We start from the raw sequence: 20,710 nt of genomic DNA, 5'->3' as shown, positions 1-20,710 counted from the left end.
TCATTAGGGGATTGTTGCTGGTATTGGGAGATGGGTTGGGGGTGATGGACGATTGGAGATCGGGGCTGGTAGTTGGGGGTGGGGAGGTGTTGCTGTTGGGACCCTTGTAAAGGGAACAGTGATGGAGTCTCAGCAGAGGATTTATTTATGTTCACTAATAATAATTCTGGTGGATGCTCCATCACTGACCATTTTAAAATCAAGATCTAAAAGCTCTGCTGTGGGAATTATTTGGGAAAGTTCCTGGCCTGGGTTATGCAGGAGGTCAGACTCACTAGATGATCACAATGTTCCCTTCTGGCCTTGGAAACTATGAATATACGAGTATTAAGAAGTACAATTAGTTGATACTATTAAGCTATGGATTGTTCTAGGAACAATAGGACAATTATATTTTCATCCTGCTAAATATAAATCAGTGACAATTCCTAATACTAGTCAAATAATTTCCTACATCATTAGAAATCTCTCAGCTACAATTGTGGGGTACGACATTTTGGAAAGAGGGCACAGCTGTCCCGTGCGCATGCTAGGAGTATGGCTTATGTAGTGCACAGCTACTGGTGTGCGTCAGCTCACTGCCAACGTACCCCCATGTGGACAAGGCCTGAGTTTCATACATTCACTGAGGTTAAACTTTAAAACAACCCTCTGTAGTGCACACATCAAGAGGAGGCTGGTGTAATGGATTCTGAGCAGCTTCATTTTTGGCCGCCCCCCCTTGGGACCCAGCCAAGAAAAAAGAACATTCTCTCTTATCCTCCCCCATCCCTGTTTTTCTTCATCCTCCTCCTATAGTATAAGTAATAGGAAGTAAATGAAAATAAAATGAGGTACCTTGATGGTTCTTGAAGTCTAATTTTTTCCCCCACAGACCACTTGAAAATTGCTGAGGGTCTTGGCGAGCCACTTAATGATGTTTCCAACTATTGTTTGTACTGTTAGCTAACTATTGTAAAATGCTTTGAATAAGAGCACTTTATATAAAAAAAATGTAAAAAAACATTAGGGTGCGGGGTCTGGCCAGGAGCTGGGGTGTGGGAGGGGGATCAGGGCTGGGGCAGAGGGTTGGGGTGAGAAGCACTTACCTGGGGCAGCTTCTGTTTGGTGTTCAGGGCGGGGGTGGGGATGGGGGTGCAGGAGTCAGGTTAGGGAGCTGGGGTGTGTGTGTGTGTAGGGGGAAGTGCATGTGGGGGGCTGGGGCAGTCCCAGTTGCGGCTGCTGGGCTACCTTACCTGGCTGGCTGGTGGACGCGTCCCTGCCCTGCCACTGCTCCTGTTCGCTGCCAAAGGGAGCTGTGGCGGCAGCAGCATGTGAGAGCTGAGACCCCCTGGCCTGCTGCTCCCTTCCCCTGGCTTTTTTCCAGGGGCCACCAGCAGCAGCGCACATCAGGGACTGCACCTGCGCTGCCCGGCGTCCAGAGGAGAGGGCAGCAGGACAGGCGTGACGGACGCCCCACCAGGGGAGAACACCCGCCTCCCCTAGAGCGTGCCCCCAGCCGTCCCGTCCCCTGCCTGCCTCACCTGACTGCCAGCACCAGCCTGCAGCAGGAGCCCGGCTCACCGGCTGGGAGAATGCACCACACGCTGCACCTTCAGCATGGGTCTTAAACGGCTCCCTCCCTGCTCTCCCCCACAGCTTCTGCCCTGCAGCAGTCCCCCCCACAGGGGGTGCTGGATGGTGCTGGGCTGCCCAGCCCTGGGGCCCCCTGTAGTTGGGGGGGGCCCAGGGCCAGGGCACTGTGTGTTTCATTGTAAATCCGCCTCTGATTCTGAGGTAAAAGTAAGACAGTTGGTGGGTGGCTTGTGGTTCTGTAAGTGTAGGTAAGAGACATGAAATGGAGACGTTCCCTTTAACTCTCTTCTGGGAATGGTCTCGGATAGGGAGATTTCCGTATGCTGTATCTATTGGCAGATGTTCCTGCTCTAGTCCAAGTTGCAAGGCCTGCAAGGTGTGTGGTTCTATTTAGACTTTGGAGGCAAGTAGTATAACCTCGACAGCATTCATCACCATGCATTTTTTGACAGGTTTCCACGCCCCATTGAGGACTTATGTCCCTCTTTCCCACCCTGTTTCTGTTGGCACTGAAGTTTGCCGCCGTTGGCCATTTTGAAAATGTGTGTGTGTGTGTTTGAATAGGGGAAGTGTTGTGTGTGTTTGTGCTTGGGTACATTTAGAGAAAAAGGTTGAAAGAATAGAGTGAGAGAGTTTAGAGATGAAAAAAGAAAGTTTGGGTAAGGTTTAGAGAAAAAAAGGAAAGAAAGGTTATTTGGGGGAGGTTGAGTGAGGAGAGAGGATTGTAAAGGGCAGGTTATGAAAGAATAGAAAGAAATTTTTGTTTTTAAAGGGTTAGTTTGAAAGAAGAGAGGTAACTTATTAAAAAAAGAGAGCTGATGGTAAAGGCCTAGTTTGGTAGACTACTAAAGAATAGAAAATTTTGAGATAAATGTAAAAGGTGTATTAAATATCATGGTGGGTTAAGAAGAAAAGTTAAATAATATTGAAAACTAGGGTTTAAAAAGGGAATTTACTAAGGCAGAGCCTGTTTAGTAAGCACATGGTAAAAAAGTGAATAAAAAGGCATTTAAACTATTCAATACCAAAGTGGGTTAAGAAAAAAGCATTGAAAAACATTAAAAACTAGGTTTAAAAAGGCAATTTACTAAGGCAAAGCCTGTTTGGTAAGCACATGGTAAAAAATTGAATAGAAAAGCATTTAAACTATTCAATACCAGTATAGGTTAAGAAAAAAGAGAGGTTAAAAGAAAGAACAGGGCAAGAAAAGGGAAAAGAGAGCCCCCTTTGCAAAGGGCAAAGATAGACAGCACATGGTTGAATCAGAGAGAGAGAGAGAGAATTCTTACCTTTCAAGTCTTTCTGTAGAATGAGGCAACTTCCCTGGTTTAGACCCTCTCAGACTTGTTATCATCGCCTTTGGATCGGACCAATCAGAGATTGTTCTACAACAGCGTCATAGAATTCATTTTTCTGAACCAATTCTAGAGTCCCAAGATTTTAAACAAGAGCCATCTCCCTCCTCTTTCCCCTCCCCTTCTCTCTCTCTCTCCCCTCCCGCTTTTAACTGTCTTATTCTTATCTAAAGAAACAGACCCTCAGCATTTTCCCCACCATCTAACCCTTTTACATGGTTTTTTTTATAAAAGTTAAAACCATAAGCTTTTAGTAACAAACAATTTTTAAAAGTTGTCCCCTAGGTTTTAAACGAACAGGGGTTATTTTTTTTTTTTAGTAAAAACAATGTGAAGCTGCAGCAAAGCTCCTGTTAGCAAAGCAGCCTCTGTGAGTCAGTGGATCACAGAGAAGGAGTTTGCTTCCTTACCTGCTTTTTAACAAACACAAGTAAAAGTTACATTAAGTTTTGCAAAGGTATAATTACTTGAAAAGGCAAACCTAAGACACATCTCTTTTGTATGTGTTGTAACAAAAAAAGAGCAGGCAGAAGCACCCTAGGTTTAAAACCTCAGGTTTATAGTAACAGACAGTTTATAAACCCCTTATTTTGTAAACCAGTGCATTAGAGAGAAGAAGATTGCTTCTTCTCCCACTTTTTAACAAATAGAGGTGACAGTTATATTAAGGCTTTTAAGGGAATAAACACTTGAAAAGACATGCCTAAATGAAGACACAGTCCTTTATTTACAGGAGTGTTTCAATAAAAAAGAGCAGGCAGAAGCACCCTAGGTTTAAAACCCCAGGTTTTTAGTAACATACAGTTTATAAACCCCTTATTTTGTAAACCAGTGCATCAGAGAAAAGAAGTTTGTTTCTTTCCCCACTTTTTAACAAATAGAGGTGAAAGGCTTGTAAAGAAATAAACACTTGAAAAGACAAGTCTATCTAAAGACACATTTCTTTATTTAGCCCCCTTGGCATAAGTGTTTTAATAAAAAAGAGCATGCAGAAAACAAACCCGGGTTATAAAAGTAATGTATAGTGACAAAAAAGTTTTAGACTAACGTGGGTTATTTTTTAGTAAGCACAATTTGAAACAACAGGCTTTCACAGCAAAGCCATTGTCAGCAAAAGCAGCCTCTGTGAGTTAGTGATCAGAGATAAGAAGGCTGCTTCTTCCCCAAACTTTTTAACAAATGCAAGTACAAATTATATTAAGTCTTGTAAAAGGATAAACACGTTAAAAGACAAACCTATATGAAGACACATCCCTTTATTTACAGGTATGTTTCAATAAAATAGAGCGTGCAGAAGCACCCCAGGTTTAAAACCACAGTCCTTAGTAACAGCCAGTTTATATTTCCCTTATTCTGTAAACCAGTGGATTAGAGAGAAGTTTGTTTCTTCCCCCACTTTTTAACAAATAGAGGTGAAAGTTATATTAAGTCTTGTAAAGGAATAAACACTTGAAAAGACAAGCCTATATGAAGACACATCCCTCCATTTAGCAGTTTTGCATATGTTTCAATAAAGAGTGAGCATGCAGAAACATTCCAGGGTTAAAAACACAAAGAACCTGTTTATAAAAGTAAATTATAGTGATAAAAATGTTTTCCCTAGGTTTTAGACTAACGTGGGTTATTTTTTAGTAAGCACAATATGAAACAACAGGCTTTTGCAGCAAAGCCCTTGTTAGCAAAAACAGCCTCTGTGATTAGAGAGAAGAAGGCTGCTTCTTCACCTGCTTTTTAACAAACACAAGTTAAAGTTACATTAAGTTGTGTAAAGGAATAAAGCTCTGCTTTATATTTACTTGAAAAGACAAACCTTCCTGAAGACACATTATTTATAGGGGTGTTTCAATAAAAAAGAGCATGCAGACGCACCCATGGCCTAAACCCTGACTAAGAAAAAGGTTTTAAAAGCTTTTTCCAAATGTTTTTAGTGAGAACAACTTGAAACAGCCCCTTGAAGGTAGTGGATTAGAAAAGAAGAAGACCCCTTTGAAAAACAGGCTATCTGAAGACACATTTCTTTATTTAGTCCCTTTGGCATAAGTGTTTCAATAAAATGTGAGTTTGCAGAAATAGTCCAGGGTTAAAAACACAGAAAACCTGTTTATAAACAAAATTATGCCAAATACTTGTATTAGAAAGAATAGTAACTTTAACTGTAAATAAGCTTACTATATAAAATAAAAACTTTTTAACCATTAAAGCTTAAAGAAGTTAAAGTATGTAGCCAGAGGATTCCTGCCTTTTTTTCCTTCCAGAAAAAAAACAAGTAAAAGGGCCCCTGCTCTGCTTTTATCTAAACAACCAGGACCTTCTATTTTTCTCCACACGGTAACAAAAGCTGACCAACACCTAATATAAACAATTTTAAAACGTGTTTTTTAAAGTAATGCCTAAAAAACCCTCCTCTTTTCTAACTTACTAAATAAACACTTAAAAGACAAACCTACCTAAAGACACATCCCTTTATTTACAGGAGTGTTTCAATAAAAAAAGCACGCAGAAGCACCTCTGGCCTAAACCCTGACTAAGAAAAAGGTTTTAAAAGCTTTTTCCAAATGTTTTTAGTGAGAACAACTTGAAACAGCCCCTTGAAGGTAGTGGATTAGAAAAGAAGACCCCTTTGAAAAACAGGCTACCTGAAGACACTTCTTCATTTACCCCATTGGTATAAGTGTTTTAATAAAATGTAAGTCTGCAGAAACAACCCAGGGTTAAAAACACAGAAAACCTGTTTATAAAAGTAATGGATAGTGATAAAAAAGTTTCCCCCTCGGTTTTAGGCTCGCACTGGTCATTTTTTTTTTTTTTTTAGTAAGGACAGTTTGAAACAGCAGGCTTTTGCAGCAAAGCAGCTGTCAGCAGAAACAGCCTTTGTAAGCCAGCAGATCAGAGATAAGAAGGCTGCTTCATTCCCTGCTTTTTAACAAATACAAGTGAAAGTTATATTAAGTTTTGTAAAGGAATAAACACTTTAAAAGACAAGCCTATATGAAGACAGAGCCCTTTAGTTAACATTTTTACATGCGTGTTTCAATTAACATGATTTTAAAACTTTTTAAAAAGTGGGGAGGAAAATAAACTTCTCTTTGATCCACTGGATTACAAAAAAAAACTAGCTGTTACTAAGGTTCTGTGGTTTTCACTCTGGTGTGTTCCTGAATGGGGCATGGAAACCTGCCAAATAATGCATGGTGATGAATGCTATCGAGGTTATACTACTGAGGCATGCTCTGGCTTGTGTTAAGTAAGAGCTGCAGCAGGTATTTATGGCTTCCTGGACTGCAACTTAGCACCCTATCAGGACATAAATTGTGTCAAATTATAACTATTTCCCATTCTTGCTAAAAGGAACAATTCCTTTAAAATGTAAAACTTAGAATTCATAATCTGAGAAAAGGGAGAGGTAAATCTGTGAGTGACTTTCTTCCTCTCCTGTCTCCTGTGGAGACTAGATGAGATATCTTTCTTTTACAACTCTGTTATCTTTTCCAAAGGACCAGATAATAGACAGACACAAGGCATGGTTTTGTAGGCACAGGAGTCAGTTTTCCTTGCTAGCAGAAAGTTCAGTTAGAGGTTAGTTTGGCCAGTATGAAAATTCGAGGCCTTTGGTTCAGTTTTATCATTTGATTTATAGCCCAACATTTCATGTTAATGTCTTAGTACAAATTGTATATTCATGAGTTGACCCCAACATCCAGAAGCAGGTGCTGAGCCCCAAATATGTTGCACCTCTGCATGTGTTACTGAGATGATACAGGCTCATGCTCACAAATTTCTTTTCCAGGGCAATGTTCAGAAAAAACTTTGAAGACTGAAGCCAGTGACTCGATTCTAAATCTGCTCCCCAGAAACTTAAATGTAACCCCAGTTATTTCTTGCAGGTCAGACAGAGGAGAGAGTGTCTGGGTGTGGAATAATGGCCAAATCAGATGATACAATTGAGATGCCGGCTCTGGGCCGCCCTTTCCAGCTGGGAATGCTGTACGACTGCCGCAAAGACTCGCTCATCCCAGGTAACTGTCACCCCGGGAGGAGCCCGGGGCCCAACTTAGTGTTTCAGGAAAAAGAAGCATTTGGCACCTGTTTATTTGAGGAACATTTGGGTTTGGGATTTGAGTTGGGGGAAAAAATAAAGGGCATCCAAACCTGCACTAGTACTGCTGACCCTCCTTACAGCCCGGGCTGCACTAGGAGAAAGGAGAAAATCCCCATCCGCTCCGCGCCACTGCAGTATCTCTGCAGCCCCCCCGCACCGCAGTCAGCCTAGGAAAGGGGGACAGTGCCCCTGAGCTGACTCATCCCCCCATTTCCACATGGGAGGGGTGAGGTCCCGGTGAGAAGGGACCTCTCTACACACAGATCTTCGGGGCATGATGGGACCCATTAGAAGGAAAAACTTCAGCTATTCACACCCATCACAGTGTCCTACATTAACTGTCCCCACCCCGGAAAAGGCCTGGGCATCGCTGTGGGCAGCTCAGTGAAAACACCCGCTCTGGGTCCAGTCACCGCCCAAGCAGTAAACGGTGCCAGGGTGCCCAAGGAACGGGATGGAAAATGCCACCAGAGCTATTCCAATGGCGTTACATAAATCAATGAACCACCCTCCCCTGGAATGCGTGTTCTGTGCTGGCCATCCCATCACAAGGAGATATAACAGAAATCGAGGCGGTTCGGACAGTGATGATAAAAATGACTGGAAACCTGGGGAGAATTTCACAGGAAGAGACAAAACAAAATATTTCATATAGAGACAAGAATAAGCGGGAGGTGAAACAGGGATACAGAAGAATTAATGGGCTAGAGAAGGTAAATAAGAAGGACCTATTTACTCTCTCATAGAAAAATAACAAGGGGACACTCAATAAAATTAAAATACAATTAGTTTAAACTTGATAAAGGACATACATTTTAAAGCAACATAATTAGCATGAGGAACTCAAGCTACTAGACATCACTGAATCATAGAATCATAGAAATTTAGGGCTGGAAGGGCCCTTGAGAGGACACCTAGACCAGCTACCTGCATTGAGGCAGGAATAAGTGCACCAAGGCCATCTCTGAGAGGTATTTGTCTAACCTGTTCTTAAAAACCTACAAAAGAATGGCCAATACTGGGTCAGACCAAAGGTCCATCTAGCCCAGTATGCTGTCCTCTGACAGTGGCCAATGGCAGGTCCCCCAAAGGGAATGAACAGACAGGTTATCATCAAGTGATCCATGCCCTGTCACCCAATCCCAGCTTCTGACAAACAAAAGCTAAGGACACCATTCCTGCCCATCCTGGCTAATAGTCATTGATGGACCTGTCTTCCAAGAATCTATCTAGCTCCCTTTTGAACCCCATCATAGAATTGATCTTCACAACACCCTCTGGCAAGGAGTTCCAGAGGTTGACAGTGTGTTGCATGAAAAAATACTTTCTTGTGTTTTGTTTTAAACCTGCTACCTATTAATTTCATTTGGTGGCCACTTGTTCTTGTATTATGAGGAGTAAATAACACTTCCTTGTTTACTTTTTTTATACCACTCATGATTGTCATATCCCCCTTAGTTGCCTCTTTTCCAAGCTGAAAAGTCCCAGTCTTATTAATCTCTCCTCATACAGAAGACATTCTATATCCCTAATAATTTTTGTTGCCCTTTTCTGAACTTTTTCCAATTCCACTGTATCTTTTTTGAGATGGGGCGACCACATCTGCACGCAGTATTCAAGGTGTGGGCGTACCATGGATTTATATAGCGGCAATGTGATATTTTCTGTCTTATTAGCTATCCCTTTCCTAATGATTCCCAACATTCTGTTCACTTTCTTGACTGCTGCTGCACATTGAGTGGATGTTTTCAGAGAACTATCCACAATGACTCCAATTTCTCTTTCTTGAGTGGGAACAGCTAATTTAGACCCCATCATTTTATATGTATAGTTGGGATTATGTTTTCCAATGTGCATTACTTTGCATTTATCAACATTGAATTTCATCTGCCATTTTGTTGCCCAGTCACCAGTTTTGAGAGATTCTTTTGTAGCTCTTCGCAGTCTGCCTGGGACTTAACTACCTTGAGTAGTTTTGTATCATCTGCACATTTTTCCATCTCACTGTTTACCCCTTTTTCCAGATCATTTATGAATATGTTGAAGAGAACTGGGCCCAGTACAGACCCCTGGGGGACACCACTATTTACCTCTCTCCATTTGTTTCCTATCTTTTAACCAGTTAGCAATCCATGAGAGAACCTTCCCTATTATCCCTTGGCAGCTTATCTTGCTTAAGAGCCTTTGGTGAGGGACCTTGTCAAAGGCTTTCTGAAAATCGAAATACACGAGATCCAGTGGATCTCCTTTGTCCGCATGCTTGTTGACCCCCTCAAAGAATTCTGGTAGATTGGTGAGGCATGATTTCCCTTTGCAAAAACCATGTTGACTATTTCCCAACAAGTTATGTTCATCTATGTGTTTGACAATTTTGTTCTTTACGATAGTTTCAACCAATTTGCCCGGTACTGAAGTGAGGCTTACCGGCCTGTAGTTAACAGGGTCACCTCTGGAGCCCTTTTAAAAAATTGGCATCACATTAGCTATCCTCCAGTCATCTGGTACAGAATCTGATTTAAATGATAGGTTACAGATGACAGTTAGTAGTCCTACAACTTCACATTTGAGTTCCTTCAGAACTCTTGGGTGAATACCATCTGGTCCTGGTGACTTATTGCTGTTTAATTTATCAATTTGTTCCAAAATCTCCTGTAATGACACCTCAATTTGGGACAGTTCCTCAAATCTGTCACCCCAAAAGAATGGCTCAGGTTTGGGAATCTCCCTCACATCCTCAACAGTGAAGACTGATGCAAAAATTCATTTAGTTTCTCGAGGCTGAATCCCAACTCTGTCACTTCGAGTGCATAAGGTGGGGGGCCCGCAAGGATTAAAAAAATTAATACTAGCCACTCCAGACTTGTTTTAAACTCCCAAGGTTACAGCTTTTCTCTGACCTTGGCTTGGTAAAAGCTGCCACCACCCAAATGCAAAAAAACCCCAACCCCTTTGAACCCAGGAAGGAACACATGGGAATTCCCCCTGTGGAGTGTCCTCAAGCCCTTTCACCCCCCCCCCCCCCAGGGAAGAGCTGAGAAAGAAAACAAAGGAAATTAGCTGTGGTTACCAGCTAATCAAACAAACCTCTTAGGACACCAAAAATCCAATCCTGTTCTTAAAAAAGGTAAATTTTATTAAAAACAAATAGAAAGAAAATTCATCTGGAACTTAGGCTTTTGCTAGATTTTAAAAGAGCAATTCCAAAAATCAAGCCCCCAAAATAGCTTTCCTGGGGGTTCAGCTTAAAGGTTACAAGCAAACAAAAGCATCTGGGGTTAGCACAGAGGAGCCCACAAGCCAATAAGAAATAAAATAAATAACCCTAATCGCATCTAGCTAAACATTCTGATCTACTTACACATTTGGATTTCAGAGAAGTAGTTCTAGGCATGATCTGATGACTTATAATCATACCAGGCTTAGCTGCTGATAGCATGGCTGCTCTGTCCCTCCAGCCCAGAGAACAACAGACAAAGGCAAAGTTTCTTTCCCAATTTTAAAAAGTTCTACCTTCCCATTGGCTCTTTTGGTCAGGTGCCCACTGAGGAGATATAGGAAGAAGGGGACACACATCAGGGCCCAAATGGAGCTCTGGGTGATCGCTACTTCCCACCACCCCCAACACAGATGTAATGAGGTTAAGTGGTGTTCGTATAAAGAAATTAGAACCACTGATTATTTTTTAAGATAGGCTTTTAATGATTTACGGCTATAAATGCAATACAGACAGAATAGGAAAAGAAAAATTAAAGACCAGCATTGAATAAGGATTAATATAAATGACAAATTATATTGCAAACAAGGACAAGTACAGGTAATGTTATGCACTAGCTACATATTACTATAAAAGGATGCTCTTAACATTGGCAGTCTTTACTGATAACAGGCACAAGTACCTTCAAAGCTATTATTACTTATTAACTATTAATTTCACAAGTTTTATTTTTGCCCGTAATAATTATAAGTACAAACAAAGAAACTATAAATTGATAAATTGATTAACAACTTTTTACTATTTCTAAACAACTTAACACTAGTTGGTCCTGCCATGCGGGCAGGGGACTGGACTCGATGACCTCTCGAGGTCCCTTCCAGTCCTAGAATCTATGAATAGTTCTAAACTTTTCCTACTATTTTTAATACTGCAGCATTAATATAACCTGAAATTAAATTATTCCGACACTACCATTCTTAATACTATAGTGCCAGTACAACTTGAGATTAAAACAGCTTGAGCAACCCAGACTTTTTTACTCCGTTACCTTATTCTGAATGCAACCAGACCATTTTATCTTAAAACCTTACCCTACTTATTTTCTTGTAGCCAATTATTGTTTTAGTTTTATAAGCTATGTTTAAGGAGATAGAAATAAGCTATATAGCCCACTGTCTTGACTGTGGTTTTTCTTATTTTTTTAGGTAACTTACCTCTAAATGGGTTATTGGCTTGATTGTGGGTAAGGTTATTTTGATGACCTATGCCTAAAGGCCTAGCTCATCAAACCCACATAAGAATCAGTTTTTGGCTGCAGCGTTTCTTAACCACAAGTATTAAAGGTGGTCTTAATAAGCCGTACCCGTGGGCATGACCTATTTTACCATAGAGGAGTCAGCGATTAAACATTGTCTGGTTGCAGGTGTCTTTTGACCACAAGTTGCAGCTTAATTTTGCAAAGCTTGCTCTTTAAAGATAATTTTGCAAAGCTCATTTTATAAAGCTTCCAGAAGTTTTAGGCCTAACACTGGCAATACTGTTGCTTGACAACACTCTTGCTCAAATTAATCACACCCACTTTTTTTTTCTTTACCTGGGGGACTTTTTAACCCTTTACAGGTAAAGCAAGTAAAGAACAGCTATCAAGAGGGATTTTACAGCTAACTGATTGGCTGGGTGTCCATCAAAGGGAGCTACCCCCCACTTTATTTATCACATATGGGGATTCCATAACCTCCCTTGGAAGCCTATTCCAGTGTTTAATTATCCTTACAATTAGAAAGTTTGCCTAATATCTAACTTAAACCTCTCTTGCTGCAGATAAAGCCAGTTACTTTTTGACCTCCCTTCAGTGGACATGGAGAACAATTGATCACCATCCTCTTTATAACAGCCCTTAACATATTTGAAAACTGTTATCAGCTCCACTCTCAGTCGTCTTCTCTTAAGATTAAACATACCCACTGTTTCTAACCTATCTTCTATAGGGCAGGTTTTCTAAACCTTTTATCAGTTTTATTGCTCTCCCCTCACCCTTCTAGTTTGTTCAGATCTTTCTTGAAGTGTGGTGCCCCAAACTGGACACAATACTCCAGTTCAGGCCTTCCCAGTGCCGAGAAGAGCAGGACAACTGCCTCCCACCCCAGAATGATATTAGCCTTTTGCACAACTGCATCCCAGTGTTGACTCATATTCAATTTGTGATCCACTATAATCCCCAGATCCTTTTCTGCAGTACTACTGCCTAGTCAGTTATTTCCCATTTTATAGCTCTGCATTTGATTTGTCCTTCCTAAGTGTAGTACTTTGCACTTGTCTTTATTGAATTTCATCTTGCTGATTTCAGACCAATTATCCAATTGATCAAAATCATTTTGATTTCTAATCCTGTCCTCCAAAGTGCTTGCAACCCTTCCCAGCTTGATGTCATCTTCTAAATGTATAAGTATACTGTCCACCCATTATGCAAGTCATGGATGAAAATATTGACTAGTACCAGATCCAGGACAGACCCCTGCAGGACCCCACTAGATACAGCCTCCCAGTTTTACAGCAAACCATAGATAACTATCTCTGAGTACAGCCTTTCATTGAGTTATATTTCATTTAGACCATATTTCCCTAGTTTATGAGAATTGGATGTGGCACTGTGTCAAAAGCCCTACTAAAATCAAGATCTATCATGTCTACTGCTTCCCCCCCATCCGCTAGGCCAGTGACTCTCTCAAGGAAGAAAATTAGGTTGATTTAGTTTGATTGGGTCTTGACAAATCCTTGCTGGCTATTATTTATTACCCTATTATCTTCTAGGTGCCTACAAATTGATTGTTTAATAATTATTTCCAGTATTATTCCAGGTATTGAAGTTAGGATGACTGATCTATAATTCCCCAGGTCCCCTTTGTTCCCCTTTTAAAAATAGGTGCTATGTTTGCCCTTCTCTAGTCCTCTAGCACCTCACCCATCCTCCTTGAGTTCTCAAAGATAATTGCTAATGGTTCTGAGATTGCTTCAGCTAGTACCTTCTGTAGAACCCTAGGGTGAATTTAGTCAGTCCCTGCTGACTGGAATACATCTCATTATCAAAATATTCTTTAACTTGATTCATTTCTTGTTCTGGCCTGTGTTCTTTCCCACTTGTTAATATTAATTGTGATAAGCATCTGGCTACAACTGACCTTTTTAGTGAAGACTGAAGCAAAATATGCTTAAAACACCTACACTTTCTTGATGTCATCCATTCTTAGCTCTTCCATGCTAAATAGTGGACCTACACTTTCCTTTATCTTTCTCTTGCTCCTAATATATTTAGAGAACCTCTTTCTACTATCTTTTATGTCCCTTGCTAGGTGTAACTCATTTTGAGCCTTAGCCTTTCTGATTTTTGTCCCTATATGCTTGTACTATTCTGTTGTACTCCATAGCAATTGGTCCGTGTTTCCACTTTTTGTACGATTTCTTTTTTATTTTTCAGGTCATTAAAGAACTCCTTATGGAGACATATTGGCCTTCTGCTATTTTCCATATCTTTTCTTCAAATCACGATAGTTGCAATTGTGCCGTTAATACTGTCTCTTTGAGAAACTGCCAGCTCTCCTGAACTCCTTTACCCCTTAGATCAGGGGTCGGCAACCTACGGCACGGGTGCCAAACACGGCACGGAAGCCGATTCTGAGTGGCACGCTGCCTGCCAGTGAGAGGAGATGGGGCCGGAAAGCGCCACGCTGTGGGAAGAAGGGGGAGGGGGAAGCTTGGCTGCCGCAGGACCAAGCTTCTGCCTCCTGCCCCCGCAGGAGAGAGCAGTGGGGGGGGGTCCCAGACCCCAGCCCCACTCAGCCCCCCCGCCCACCGCTCTCTCCTGCGGGGGCAGGAGGCAGAAGCTTGGTCCTGCGGCAGCCAAGCTCTCCCCCTCCCCCGTTTCTTCCCACAACGTGGTGCATTCCAGCCCCTCCTCCTCCTCCTCCTCCCCCCTCTCCCTGCCGGCGATGGCCTTTGCAAGGGGGAGCGGAGCCGAGCCGAGCAGCAGCGTGCTCCCTGCTCCATAGAGGAGGCAGGGAGAGGTAGGGATGGGCCTTGGGGAAGGGGGTGGAACAGGGCATATCCCTCCCAGCCCCCTGCCTTGAGCCGCTCAGGGCAGGGGGCTGGGAGCACCCCCACGAGCCGAGCACCCCAGCCTTCTGCCCTGCACCCCCACACACCCTCCAGCCCTCTGCCCTGACCTCCCCCCAACACCCAGACTTCTGCTCTGCACCCCACCCCCACCAGCCCTCTGCCCTGAGCTCCCCCCAACACCCAGCCTTCTGCCCCGCACCCCCACACCTCCCCCAGCCCTCTGCCCTGACCTCCCCCCAACACCCAGCCCTCTGCCCTGAACCCCCCAACACCCAGCCTTCTGCCCTGCACCACCACACACCCCCAGCCCTCTGCCCTGACCTCGAGTTGCCCCGCTCAGCCCGCTGCAGGCCTAGGTGAACAGAGCCCCAGGCTGGAAGCAGGCTGAGCAAGCTGGCGACGTAAGATCAGCATTTTAATTTAATTTTAAAGGAAGCTTCTTAAACGTTTTGAAAACCTTGTTTACTTTACATTCAACAATAGTTGAGTTATATAATATAGACTTATAGAGAGAGACCTTCTAAAAAACGTTAACATGTATCACCGGCATGCGAAACCTTAAATTAAAGTGAATAAATGAAGACTCGGCACACCACTTCTGAAAGGTTGCCTACCCCTGGCTTAGATTTCCTTCCCATGGGACCTTACCTACCAGTTCTCTGAGTTTGTTAAAGTCTGCTTTTTCTAAGTCCATTGTCCTTATTCTGCTGCTGTCACTCCTTCCTTTCCTAAGAATCATGAAACCTATCATTTCATGATCACTTTCACTCAAATTGCCTTCCACCTTCAGATTTGCAACCAATTCCTACCTGTTAGTCATAATTGAGTCTAAAATGGCTGCCCTGCTTCTTACTTCCTCCATCTTCTCAAAATGTTGTCCCTGAAACATTTCAAGAACTTATTGGATATTTTGTGTTTTGCCATATAACTACCCAGACATCTACTGGAAAAGCAAAAGTGCCCGATTATTAAAGAGTCTTCTGTTTTGGATATTTCTGTTGTTTGCTCTAGAAATGCCTCGTGCATCTCTTCCTCCTGATTTGGTGGTCTAGAGTAGACCTTTACCAAGATGTTGCCCCTGTCTCCCCTTTTTATCTTTACCCATAACCTTTCAATTGCTCTGCCTCTCATTTCCTTCTGGACCGCAGAACAAGTGTATATACTCTTGATGTATCATGAAACAACTCCTCCTCCCTTTCTTCCTTGCCTGTCCCTCTCGAACAAGCTATACCCCTCTATACCAATATTTTAGTCACGAGATTTATCCCACCAAAGTTTGTACTAAGTCATAATTTAGCATATGTACTAAGTCTTCCAGTTCTTCCTGTTTATTCCCCAGACTCCTTGCATTTGTGTAATAGACATCTAAGATGTTGAGCAGATTTCCCCACTGTTAACCCCCTTGTTGCTCCTATGACCCAATTGTAATTTTCCATTCCACCTCCCTCATCTCGCAACATTTAGCCCTCTGTGAAGGTCACTTTTTTATACTTACCTGTGGGCTTTTGTCCCCTGCCCCATTGAACCTAGTTTAAAACCCTGCTCACTAGATTGGCAAGTCAGCGCTCGAAGATGCTCTACCCCTTCTTAATCAGGTGTACCCCATCTCTTCCCAGCAGATTTCCTTCCTGAAACAGCCTCCCATGGCTCAGGAAGCCAAACTTACCCTTTTGACAACATCTGCACAGTTGTGCAGTCATTTGTCAGTATGTGTATGCCCCTGACTGGGCTCTTAGCCTTCACTGGGAAGATGGACAAGAACACAACCTGCTTCCCCAACCCTTTCACTCTCACTCCCAGAGCCCTGTACTCACTGCTGATCTGCTCAGGGTCAGACTGGCAGTATCATAGTACTCTTGTGGATGAGCAGCTTGGGGTAGTGGTGAGACAGCAACGTTTCCATAATGCCTCAGATGTTTCTAATAGAAGTGACATTTCAATCATAACTAGAGCACTTGCTGCCTGGAGCAGTGTACTCCTGAAGGGGAGTGAACTCAGTCACTCTGGAGAAGATCATGTCTTCCAAAGTCCTGTAATAAGCCGGGGGCAAGGGAAGGTTGTTAGGGGTGTAGTTCAGCCCTGACTTGGCACGTTTGTATGTTACCAGGTCAGTTTACTTGATGTCCTTCACTCGTTATTTTTCAATCTCAGAAATGAGACACAATTAAACCATGGATAGACTCTGTGTCCCGTGCATCTATCAGTTACGTTACCATGTGTTTGTGTCTACTATTCCAGGGATCACGCTGTGGCGCCTGGAACAGCTTCTCAAGGATGTAAACACAAAACCACAACCCAGGACTGAATATGAGATCATCGCATCCGACACCATTGAAGACAAGGCCAATGCCCTCAATGTCACAGCATCGCTGAAGGCCAGTTTCCTGGGGGGGTTGGTTGAAGTAAGTGGATCTGCCAAATACTTAAATGACACCAAAAAATCCAAACAACAGGCCCGAATTACTCTCAAGTACTCTGCCACAACAAAGTTTGAGCAACTAACTATGAACCATTTAGGACCAGAGAATGTCTCTTATGGTGCTGTATTTGACCAAGGCACGGCCACCCATGTGATCACGGCTGTGCTGTACGGGGCTCAGGCTTTCTTCGTGTTTGATCGAGAAGTTTCTTCTTTTGAGAATGTACGTGAGATAGAGGGAAAGCTCCAGATTGCAATTAAAAAGATACCCATCTTTTCCATAGAAGGGGAAGGAGCTGTCAAAATGGATGAAAGTGAAAAATTAAATGCTGAAAAATTTAACTGCAGGTTCCATGGTGATTTTGCTCTTGAGAACAATCCAACTAATTTCCAAGATGCCATGAAAACATATTCCACCCTCCCAAAGCTGCTTGGTGACAATGGGGAGAAGGCCGTACCGGTGAGAGTCTGGCTGTACCCGCTGACCAAGCTGGATTCCAGAGCTGCTCGGCTGGTGCGTGAGATCAGCTTAACACTGATTTCTGATGCTCAGACTGCTATGGAAGAACTGGCAGAAGTAAACATGCGATGCAATGACATGGTGAAGAATCCGATCGCCACAAGCTTCCCCGAAATCAAGGTGAAAATCCAGCAATTCAGAGATCTGTGTAAGCAACACAGACAGACTTTCCAGAAACAGCTAGCAGGACTCTTACCGTTAATACGTGGAGGTGGAAAAGAGGAAGGGGCTCTGGTGGATATTTTATCATGTAAAAACCAGTCACCGTTCAATATCCAGAGCCTCAGTGAATTTCTGGCTACAAAGGAGAAAGAGATGAATTATGTGAATTCCTACCTTAGGATCCTAAGCAATGTAGAAGTGGTGTCGTCCCAGAGTGAACTAGATGAAATAGTACTCAACCCTGAGCTTGACTTCATCGTCTCCTTTACATTCACCTCACTGCATGAAGAGGAGCCGTATTTATCAGATTTAAAACAATGGCTTCAGAACCAGTATATAAAGGAAACGCATGATCCTGCATCAGCCAGTTCTGTCGCTGAGAAACGAAAATCCAAAGTGTGGTTTGAGGAAAAAGAAATGTATAAAAAAGCTCGAAAATCTGCAAGGTCCCTTTCACATTTTGTCAGTGTCAACAAATCTAAGGGGACGACTCGGTTCATTGTGGCCTCTGTTCCAGACAAGGAGAATCCAGGCACTGCCATTTACCTGTATGAGGATGGAGATCTGATCAGCACCAACTTTGAGCCTCCATCAAAGCCTCTTCCTGCCCTGATTGATGGAATCAGACATGACCGTGTGCAGCTCACGTTTAACCCAGCAGCCGCTGGAAGGGCTGCGATATCCGGCTACAGGGTGGAGTACAGAATTGTAGGGCAGGAGAACTGGACGGCTGTGGATGTAAATAACACACAAGAGACATTCACAGTAACAGGGCTACGTGCAAACACCGAGTACCAGTTCCGATATGCTGCAGTGAGCAAACCAGGGCTCAGCGAGAGCAGCGACGTGAGTGATCCTGTGAAGACGCTCTCTCCAACCAGCCCTCCTGGGAAGCCCGTAACAGTTATTGTAGATTCATCTGCCATCGCCCTCACCTGGGAGAGTCCAAGTGTCACTGCAGATGGAGTCAGTATAAGGGAGTATAAGGTGGAATATAAAGAGGAGGCAGGAGATACGAGTCAGGAGGGGAAAGGCAAATGGCTGGAACGAAGGACTGGAAAGAGAACTGAGTTCTGTAGCATTGATGGACTGAGGCCTGAGACATCCTACAGATTCCGGGTGTCGGCTGTGTGTGCGGATGGGGCTGTGAGTAACCCAAGCGAGGAGACTCTGATTTCAACACTAAAGAAAGGTAACATATAAATATATTTGCACATTCCTTCCCCCCCCCCCCCCCCAACACAGGACTCTGGAGTAGTTCATTCAGGTAAAACTATATTTATCTTTGGAAGAAAACTGAGATGTCCCAGGGGTATAATGTAGGAGTGACTTCAGAATCAAACTATTTATTGCAATTTAATATCTGAACTGTAGTAATGAATATAGGGCCCAACCCAACAACAGGGATCTGCTGGGTACTGTACAAATGATACTGGACTGCCAGGTCTGGTCAAGTTAAGGTTGCAACCACCTTCCTGTGAAAAGCTTCACTCTTCTAACTGCTCTAAAATCATTACAGTTAATTGGATTGCCTTGAAATTTGGTGTGCCTCAGGGGCACTGGCTAGGGTTAGTGATCCAAATTTGGGCTCATTTGACCAAGGGGTTCCTGGATACAATCTCCTCTCCCCCCCAACTCCCTAAAAAACCCATATTTTCTAAAGGTTGACATATTCTACCACCGTGGTTTTGCCCAGACGTGGGGATCAAGCCTTGGCTCTGATCCAGGCACAAGGGTCTCACTGGAGGATAACCCCCAGAGAGTAAATGGCACCCACTAGGCCTCTGGGGGAGCAACATTCAGAACATTATTAGACAGATAGAACTGCTCCTGAACTAAGTGGATCATACTGAGCATGTGTGGACAGCGGAGCCAAGAGGATCTGGAGGTGGAAAGCTTCCACTGTAGCTGGAAAGGTCTCTGCAGATACGGCAATTTCCTGCAATGTCACTGAAGGACCCTATTGTATTAACTGTATGTATTGCTGTGGGCCAGGGTTGTATGTAACCTCTCTAGTAGGGAGATATGATGGATGTGAGAAGGCCCATACACAGGCGGACTGTGATTTAGATTCTTTGTTTTATACCTCTATAACAAGTGATAAGAATACACCTAAGTTGTTAAAGTCTAGGCCTTTGCAGGCAGGCCTGAATATCTATATCCTAACACACCTGAACTCGCTATCTCCCGGCATTCACAAGATTCAGTTTTGCTGAACTGACTTTCTTGAAGGGCGCAAGGTATCACCAGGCATCTTAACGCTGGGTTAGTGAATTATTTTCGCCATGTAATCTCGCTATCTATATAGTTAGCTAATATAAAGAGCAGCACCCACTGGCACACGTATACGTTACACAGTATTGTTCCTAAGTAGGTGAGTGCAGGGGGGGGAGATTCTGAGTCTCAGGTCTGGCCCAGCCGATCCTTTTGTTCTGTCATTGACCCACGTCTGCCAATAACGCTCTGATTCTGTCTCTCCCCAGTGAATGTGACTCTGGATCCAGACACGGCACATCCTGAGCTCGTCCTGTCTGAAGATCGAAGAAGTGTGAGCCGGGGACACGAGAGCCGGATGTTGCCTTACAAACCGGAGAGATTTGATTATTTGCTCAGTGTGCTGGGCTCTGAGGGCTTCAACTCGGGGAAACGTTCCTGGCAGGTGAAGGTGGAGGGAGGAGCAGACGGAGACTGGGCTGTGGGGGTAGCTAGACAGTCTGTGCTGAGGAAGGAAGAGGTTGACTTTACCCCTGAGAAGGGGGTCTGGGTGGTGCAGAAATGGGGCAGTGCCAGAGACTATCGCGCTCAAACCTCCCCTGTCACCCGCCTGTCCTTGAGTAGAGAACCCAGCAGGATCCGGGTCTCTCTGGACTATGAAGGGGGGTTGGTGGCATTTAATTATGCTGATAATCTGGCCCCGATCTTCACTTTCCCACGGGCCTCTTTCAATGGGGAGAAAATCTTCCCTTTCTTCTGGGTCTGGGGTACAGGGTTCCAGCTGAGCCTGCATCCCTGAGACTCAGGGTAGCCCGGGGCCCTGTCAGTACCAGAGAGAGCAGGCTAGACCCATCTCACGGTCCTGCTGTGACTGCCTGGTCTGCTTGTTCTCATGCTGTATGGTCCTGTAGGATTATATCAGAGAACAGGGTCAGAGAAAGGGGGGGGAAGGAAAGAAAAAGTACCTCCGGGGAGTGGGGAAGGAGGGGATGGGAGATGGGAACTGGGACTTGTGGGTGGGGGGAGGGATGGAGGATGG

At 43.6% G+C, this 20,710-nt stretch overlaps 1 protein-coding gene across 1 annotated transcript; it reads left to right on the top strand.

The window, feature by feature from the left end:
* The first annotated feature begins 6,849 nt into the window (after window positions 1–6,849).
* LOC135873910 (stonustoxin subunit alpha-like) lies at window positions 6,850–20,470 on the top strand. Its single transcript, XM_065398519.1, has 3 exons — window positions 6,850–6,946; window positions 16,595–18,649; window positions 19,941–20,470. Exons 1-3 carry the CDS (start codon window positions 6,850–6,852, stop codon window positions 20,468–20,470), a joined length of 2,682 nt encoding a protein of 893 aa, XP_065254591.1.
* Window positions 20,471–20,710: the final 240 nt, after the last annotated feature.

This window comes from Emys orbicularis, chromosome 2, assembly GCF_028017835.1.
Source record: "Emys orbicularis isolate rEmyOrb1 chromosome 2, rEmyOrb1.hap1, whole genome shotgun sequence".
Classification (NCBI taxonomy): Eukaryota; Metazoa; Chordata; order Testudines; family Emydidae; genus Emys; species Emys orbicularis.
The sequence above is the reverse complement of the archived record's forward strand: the minus strand, read 5'-3'. Positions and strand labels throughout refer to the sequence as shown.